An 8,261-nucleotide genomic window follows, 5' to 3' on the forward strand; every position below is an offset into this window, starting at 1 on the left:
CCTGCTTACAGCCAGGGGGATGGATTAGGTATCCCCTGAAAGAACCTTGCTGGCATCGGGAATCCGGGAGCCTTCGTGGCCAAGTGGAGGGGCCTGTGTGCGCCCTTGAGTGTGCGGTGGGTGGGAGGCGCGTGAGTGTGGCCACCGGTGGGTGTGCCTTGAGGAGCTGAGCCCGGGCTGCGCCCGCTGCGCCCACTTGTGGCTCCCAGGCGCCGCCAGGAGGAACCGCGCCTTTGCCGCCTTTGCCGCCTCTGCCGAGGACGCCGCCCGATAGGAGGAGGACCGAAGGCTGATGACATGAGGGCGCCGTCTCCCGAGTGATGGCAGCGCGCGCTGCCTCGCCGCCTCCGCCGCTCAGCCCCGGACTCCTTACGTCAGGGTAGCTGGGTTCCCCCCTCCGCGCGGGAGCCAGCGAGCAGCGGGAGAGCAGAGCAGAGCAGAGCGCAGCGCGCCGCGGAGCCCGGGAGCCCTCACTGCGCGCGGATCCCCGCCGAGTCCAGCCCAGCCGGGCAGGAGGCAGCGCCGCCGAGCCCTCGCGGGACGCCGCCTCCGCACCCAGCGCTACCGGCCTCCGCCACCGGGACCCGTGGGGCGCCGGGCTCGTCCTGTGCGCCCCCCGCCATGCGCTCCGTGCTACGCGGCTTTCCCGAGCAGCCCCAGTGCGGTGGGCATCGGCGCCTGGGCCGGGACGCCTCTTGCTGAAGTAGTTGAGCGCCCGGAGCAGGGGTCGCCACGTCGGGGGCTCGGCCGGGACCCGCGGAGTCGGCCCCCGAGCGCGGGGAGCGGGGCCGCCCGCGCCGCCCCACCATTACCTCCCCGGGCGGCAAGGAGGAGCTGGTGGCGGTCGCCTCCCGACTGTGGCAGCGGCGGCGGCGCGCCTGCCTGGCGGCCGTCGGCGTGCTCCTGGCCATGGCGCTGGGGCTGCTCATCGCCCTGCCGTTGCTGTTGCAGGCGGCGCCCCCCGGCGCGGCTCACTACGAGATGATGGGCACCTGCCGCATGATCTGCGACCCCTACAGCGCTGCACCCGGAGGGGGGCCCGCGGGCGCTAAGGCTTCGCCACCCGGACCCAGCACTGCCGCCCTGGAAGTCATGCAGGACCTGAGCGCCAACCCTCCGCCCCCTTTCATCCAGGGACCCAAAGGCGACCCAGGGCGACCCGGCAAGCCGGGGCCGCGGGGCCCCCCAGGAGAGCCGGGCCCACCTGGACCCAGGGGTCCCCCAGGAGAGAAGGGCGACTTGGGGCGGCCCGGGCTGCCCGGGCTGCAGCTGACGGCTGGCGCGTCAGGCGGTGTCGGGGTGGTGGGTGGCGGAACCGGGGGCGGCGGCGATTCTGAGGGCGAAGTGACCGGCGCGCTGAGCGCCGCCTTCAGCGGTCCCAAGATCGCCTTCTACGTGGGTCTTAAGAGCCCCCACGAAGGCTACGAGGTGCTCAAGTTCGACGACGTGGTCACCAATCTCGGCAATCACTACGACCCCACTACGGGCAAGTTCAGCTGCCAGGTGCGTGGCATCTACTTCTTCACCTACCACATCCTCATGCGCGGCGGCGACGGCACCAGCATGTGGGCGGACCTCTGCAAGAACGGGCAGGTCAGTGACCCCTCCCCTTCTCCTGCAAATCCCAGTAGACCCCAGTTCCCACCTCTTGGGAAACCAGCCTCCTTCCTCCCCACTCGAGAGCGTCCGAGCTAGCCCCGGGAAGGAGCGCAGCACAACATCCTGTTTCCCAATGCGCCCTGGTGGCATTTATCCAAATGTAGCTCCAGAGGTTGTGTTCCCAGCGCCCGGAGACCCCGCTACCAAACTGCACTCTCCCGCAATTGCTATATCCGCCTTCAGCCCCGTGGGGTCCCTGGAAACCTCATTCTTCTTTAGCTCCCTGTGAGCCCCGTTCTCCCCTGTGCCCTCCCTTCTCCTTTCCTCTCGACCCCGGCCCCTGGTTCCCACCTTTCCCCGCTGGGTCAGTGTCCACGAAGTCCTCTCTCCCCCTCCTTCCCGGACTCGGCGGCTGCCGAGAATAGGGGACCGGGAAGGAGTTGGCTAAGTTGGAGAGAGACCGTGGAGCCTGGGTGGGAGCGTGGACCCTGGACCCGCGGGCGGAAGACGGGACAAAGGTGGCGGCACCTGGGGGACGGGCAAGGGCCCAGGCAGAGATACCCGGGCTCACCCGCTCTGGCATCTCGCCCCCAGGTCCGGGCCAGCGCCATCGCGCAGGACGCCGACCAGAACTACGACTATGCCAGCAACAGCGTGGTGCTGCACCTTGATTCAGGGGATGAGGTGTACGTGAAGCTGGACGGCGGGAAGGCGCACGGAGGCAATAACAACAAATACAGCACGTTCTCGGGCTTTCTTCTGTACCCGGATTAGAGGCGCAGGGAGCGCAAGGTGGGGCCTCTAGGCCGCGCTAGGCCCACGGGGGCGCTCTGCTCTTTGTGGAGGACCGCTCTTGCTTCCTGACACTTCCTGACACTTCCTGACATCGTTGGAAAAGACACATCCCTGCTGTCCTTCCTGCCCCTCTCCCGACCTCTGTCGTGTCTGCCACTCGCCACGCTCTGGGCTGTGCTTCTGGCCCCTGTCCCCAACCCAGGAAGGGCGAGGGGGATGCCCAAGTGGAGAAATGGGTGTGAACCTGAACCCCAGCGAGGCATCAGCACAGACTTGGCAAACTGATCAGACTGGACAGGTGTGGCCGGGATACCTGCCCTCTTCCTGTCCCCCTCCTCCTCGCAGTGTCCTGAGATTCAGGGCTCCCAGCCCTGGCCACCGAGGTCGGCCAAAGTGAGCAAGAGCTCCCTGGCATGTCGTTCTTTGTGACCTAAAATACTTGGCAAATGTCCCTGTCCATCAGCCAAAATCCCACCCTCAGCAGAATCCCAGCAAACAGAAAAATCACCTCCCCACCGCGGTCCCGCCTCAGATCCACCACGATGCATTAAATTATGTTTTTAGACTCTGGGCTCCGATGTCTGTATCAGCGTGGCCCCAGGACCGGGCCTCCAGATGTCCTCCTTGACCATAAAGACCTAGACTGGGCACTGAATACCTCCATCTATGCCCGGCTGGCCAGCCTTTTCCCTGCCACCTGGGGTGGGTGAAAAGATGTGGGGAGATGTGACAGCAGCATGTCACCCTGTGGGGGGGAGTCTCCACTGGGCAGGGCAGCAGCCCTGAACTGGAGGGGCCTAGAGGAGGGTGGGAGTGAGAGTTAGAGGGTGACAGGAGAGGGAGGTTTGGATCTTCAGGCTACCAGCCTAGAAGGAGGTCAAAGGACAGGAGTTTCTGGAGAAGGAAAAGGAAGAGGAGGCGTTTCAGCAAAATGAGAGGCGTGAAAGAGGCGTTAGCCATCAGGTGATCTCTGAGCTGTTTGCCCCTAAAAGGAAGTGTAGAAATCCCCGAAGAAACACACCCACTCAGGCACATAGTCCCCTCCGTATATGTTAACACACACCCAAGCTGGGTCCGTCCTCCGTTAAGGAGCTGGTAAACTGCTGGTAAACTGGGGCAATTCTGTGGACCATCCAGCTCCCTGAAGTCACCCAGAGCTGTGTGGTAAGTGAGATAGGCTGTATTCCTTGGGGTGGAACACTCCTTTTGGGGGGGGGGTCTTCCCTTCCCGTGTACACAAGGATGTGGGATACCTGCTCTGAACTCCACTGTGTTTATTTGGTGTCCCCTTCCTCCCTGTCATCATTCCAAACACACAAGTTAGGCAAACACCCCACATGCTGTTGATTTTTTTCTTTTTGACTATTTTCTGTTCTGTTTTTAGATCATTGAGTTCCAGCAAACAGTAAGTTATCTACAAAATAACTGGTTAGCAACCTGTTAGTATTTACAGAGCTCATTTTGACCAGTTATTGGAAGGGAAACGTGAGTGTGTACACAGAGGCGATCTCAGAGTGTGCATACCTGTTTAAAGCTGGATACACACACACACACACACACACACACACCAATGTAGATGTTATGTTGTGGTTGTCATCACTAATCCATGTTACACACGTGCACACACACAGTTATTCATAGACTCCTGTCAACGTGGTGTGTGACGGTGTTCATGGCTATCTGTCTGCCCCCAAATCGCACTGTGCTTAACTTCGGTTCCTGGAAGATGCTGAAAGATGTGATTCCCATTTAAAAGACAATTATACCCCCTGCGTCGAGTCCTGTCTCTGTTGCTGTTCCTCTTTCTGCTCTTATTTTATTTGAATACTGTTTTATTGTCATTCACTTGAATATTAGCAATGATTGCATCTGCTTTGAGTCCAGGGATAAAGTGCTCAAGAGAGCAAGAAAAAACACAAATATATATATATATACACACACACACACACATATACATATATATATATGTGTGTGTATATACATATATATACACACATACATACACAAACCACCATCCTTCCAATTTCAGATCCAAATGAACCCCAATTCCCCACCCACCCCACCCTCGCTGATTGTGGATCCCAAACCCAGCTGAGCCCAGGAACTGGGGAGGGCAGAGCCGGCCCCGTCTACATTTGTATACGTATCAATTTCTGATGCCTTGTCGATTGTATCATCCAGAAATGCGATTAAAACCAAGTGTCTGAGACCCAAATGAAGTCTAATTGCTATGGATCTGCAATCCCCAGCGGGCCCCTAATCCTTTTTGACTTATTCCTCCCGTTCCTCCGATGAGATGGAGCTTAGACACAAAGCCCTCGGTTTAAATTTCAAAAATTAAAATTGACATGCAGCGGTGGCTTTCCTGGGAGCGGGAGGAATTTCTAAGGAGGTGCCCGAGCCCAGCTTTATCCTCTGCATTAAGAAGCAATTTGTACTTCTAACAAACCCCCCACCACTCCCCTTTGGTGGAAGGGCAGGCCCAGGTCTGGCTGTTCACAATACTTAGACAAATTTGAATCTGAGATTCCTCCATCTGTATTCCCCGGTGCACCTGGGTTTCTTGCAATTCTAATGCCCAGGCTGCTGGGAGGTGCTGCCAGAGGTGTCAGCTGTTAAGAGGATGATAGATTGATGAGGCAGCGGATGGGAGGCAGGGATGGTGGCGGGAGTGCGCCAGCTCAGGAACAGCTCTCTGCACCTGCACCCTCTCCGTGTCCCAGGCAGGCCCCTCATGACCCACTGAGGTCTCTGATCCCGTGATCTCCCTAGGGGATGCCCTGAGAAGGGTCAGGGAGAATGGGGAGACGCTGCCACCTCTGTGTGCCATCAGTCTTGGGGTGCATGTGAAATCAAATAAACTGTTTGCCCCAGACACTTACCATTTTTGTCTCTAGTTGAGTCGAGAATTACTATCAATCAGTTATAAAGCATCCTTTAAATTTTCTGATTGCTTTCGGGTCCACTTGCTATGGTTTTGGGTTGGGATTATCATACTGGCATCTCCCTGGAAGTAGAAAAACTATTACTCTGTCCATTTAGGAGGTGGGAAAATTAGGGCTCAGAGAAGTCCAGTGACTTGCCTGTGCTCACAAAGCTTAAAAGAAGGTCTGGACTTGAGCTCAGACCTTCAGGCCACGCCCCTGCCTGACTGCACAGATGGGGCACATTCACCTCTCAGAGTTCCCAGGTGTTTGCGAGGAGAGCAAATGGGTGAGACACATGTCCCACTCCTTCCTCTGATGTAGGGAGTCTCAGCACCTTCCAAATGGCCAGATGAGATGAACCAGCCAGGACCCAAAGAACATCCCAGATTCTGGAGGCATTTGGCTGAACATCCTGTCTTGGGGTCAGTGTTGACGGCAAGGCACTTTAGTCATCGACTCCAAATGCTCAGTTTGGACCTGTGTGTCTCCACCAGCAATGCCCCCCACTCCAACCCCGAAGCTGCTCCTTCAGGGCCACTGACCACCTTCTCCTGCTGATCAGAAAGGGCCATTTTGCAGGTGCAGAGGGTTTAGCTGAAGTGAGCCTGGCTGTCCCTGATCGGCAAGAAGGCCCTTTCTTCATTCCCAAGAGTCCACATCTAGGTTACTAATTATATTCAGGACTGCCTGAAGGCATGAGATACACACCTGGCCCTGGAAATCAGATAGAAGTTATGCCGTCTGCTACCTTTCCCTCCTATCTGCATGAGCAGATGGTCCTCTTGGGCACCCAAGACAAAACCTCTAGGCCCCCCTCTTAATGGAGCTATGAGGGCACCATGGAGGGGCCATATTGTGGAGACCGGTGGCTTCAGACTTCACCGATTACACAATCCTATTGGACAAACATTTTTTGAGCACTCATCCCCAATATATATATTTGACTTATGAATAATTTATGTATACTGCTGTCAATCCATACTTAAAAAATTCTATCTTCTTGTGTTTATATTCAGCAAAGGAGCTCTGCATTCAAGTCAGTATGTATATTGCTGTTGGCTAACCAGGTTTGGAAACAAGGCTCCTCTCACTAGAACAAAAAGAAACAGGGGTTAATCCATGTGTTTTCCTTCAACTTGCCATTTTTCCAGAATCTCAGGCAAAAAAAATGCGTTGTTTTTATGAGTCACAGGTAAGGCTGTGCACTTTAATTCTTTGAGTGTACAGTTTCAATGCGTATTTTCAGTATCAGTAATGCTTGACTTTCTCGCTCTTTTTTAGATTTAAAAAAAAATCAGTGGAATGAAAGTTTCCATATTTCCTTCTCTTACTTGATTTTGAAGACTCTGATGTTGGCATTGGAACAAAATCCCGGAATCAGTATGGTTCGGGGTAGGGGGCAGTGTCTCTCCAGGGTCCTGCTGAACATCGGGGAGGGTGAAACTGGCAGGCGGAAATACAGAATTCTGGAAGCATCTTTTGGTCTCCCATCCATTGTTACCATATCCTAGGTCCCCTGAGTGAATGAGGGTGCTCCACAGATAAGCCTGAATCCCAGTAGCAATTGAAGTAAATGATAAGAACAGTCAACGTGAAAAATAAATTTTGTCCTAAGAACTTCAAAATACTCAAAAGTAAACAGTATAATGCAACGATCCCCATGTGCCTGTTCTAGCTTTGACACCTAACCGCCCCATGGCCATGGCCAACCAGGCAGAACTACAGTTTTTATGTATTAAAGACCTCATGATGTGCCAAGAACTGGTGCTAGGGCGCCACTGTGTTCTCACAACACTCCCGTAAAGTAAGCGTGGCTATTGTCCCACTTTACAGATGAGGAAACTGAGGCACAGAACGGTGCAGAGAGGTGTGGTGACTTGGCCAAAGTGAGGGCCAGGACCGGTGCTGAGGTCTGCTTGACCCCACAGTCCAGGCTCTCTTGGGAATATGGGTGGGACAGGGAGGTAAGTCCTCAGAGACAAACCACGATGAGGGTGCCCTGACAGTAAGTCTCCCCATCAAGGTCTCCAGGGGGGAAGCCAGTGTCAAAGAGTTTGTGTGGAGCCTCCTGAATGTCTGTTCTCTCCTGATGGTGTAATCATCTTGTTGCCAGGACTTCTCATGCTCCCCTACCTGACTGTTCCATACACCAGTCATGCTGTTCCCTGTACTTGGAATCCTCTCCTGGTTAGCTCCTGGAGCCTCCTTTAGGGCTCAGCTGGCACGTCACTTCCAGTATCTCCCTAGCCCTCATCCTGGTGCCCCTTCCCTGAAGGTCCGTAGAACGCTGATCTTCCCTACCATTGGTACTTGCCACAAGGCTGTAGTCTCATGTTCCATTGTCTGTCTTCCCCATGGACCTCAGGCTTTGCAACATAGATCCAGCCTTATGTGTGAGTTGCCCCTGAATACCACCCCCCTTCACTCCAGGGCTTGGTTTGGTGCCTGTAAATAGTAGGTGCTCAACAAACCTTTGTGAAATAGATTGCTGAATGGATGGATGGATGCGGGAATCCTAGAGGATCCTGATGGGGTAGGTTTTGGAAAGCTCCCGAGTGTCTGACTGTAAGCAGGGTCAGAGGGGATGTTCCTAGCAAACCGTATACTGCTCTTAACCAGTGGGTCTCCATCTGCTTCCACCCCTGGCCCTGAGCTTGTAAGGTTTTGGTGGGTGGTGAAAACTGTATGCAAAGGAGCATTTATTGGAACCTTCAAGGCCCCGGTTACACCTCTAGAAATCGACAGAACCTTTCAGTTGACATGAACTCATAACCCCTGCCCACTGTGGCTTCTGGGCTGATTTAGGTCCTCCCCCGCTGGGGCCCCCAGGCTGTCTTGCCGCCTTCCGCGGCTGCTTGGACAGTAGCCTCACTGCCAGCGGTGACCCTCCATTGGTGCTTTTGCTGCCCGGATCCTTTTCTTTTCTCCAAATACAAAACA

General features: G+C 55.2%; 1 protein-coding gene across 3 annotated transcripts; it reads left to right on the forward strand.

Annotated features, from left to right (window-relative positions):
- The first annotated feature begins 459 nt into the window (after nucleotides 1-459).
- Nucleotides 460-2,915, forward strand: C1QL2 (complement C1q like 2). 3 transcript variants are annotated; one of them, XM_074363214.1, is made up of 3 exons: nucleotides 460-1,293; nucleotides 1,339-1,593; nucleotides 2,194-2,915. In XM_074363214.1, the coding sequence occupies exons 1-3, from the start codon at nucleotides 910-912 to the stop codon at nucleotides 2,371-2,373; spliced, it is 819 nt and encodes a 272-aa protein (XP_074219315.1). In that variant the 5' UTR covers nucleotides 460-909; the 3' UTR covers nucleotides 2,374-2,915. The 3 variants fall into 3 exon arrangements, with proteins under 3 accessions (XP_074219315.1, XP_074219316.1, XP_010953155.2); XM_074363215.1 differs by having other exon boundaries at nucleotides 460-1,288; nucleotides 1,346-1,593; XM_010954853.3 differs by having other exon boundaries at nucleotides 460-1,593.
- The last annotated feature ends 5,346 nt before the right edge of the window (nucleotides 2,916-8,261 follow it).

Source organism: Camelus bactrianus, chromosome 5 (assembly GCF_048773025.1).
Source record: "Camelus bactrianus isolate YW-2024 breed Bactrian camel chromosome 5, ASM4877302v1, whole genome shotgun sequence".
Classification (NCBI taxonomy): Eukaryota; Metazoa; Chordata; class Mammalia; order Artiodactyla; family Camelidae; genus Camelus; species Camelus bactrianus.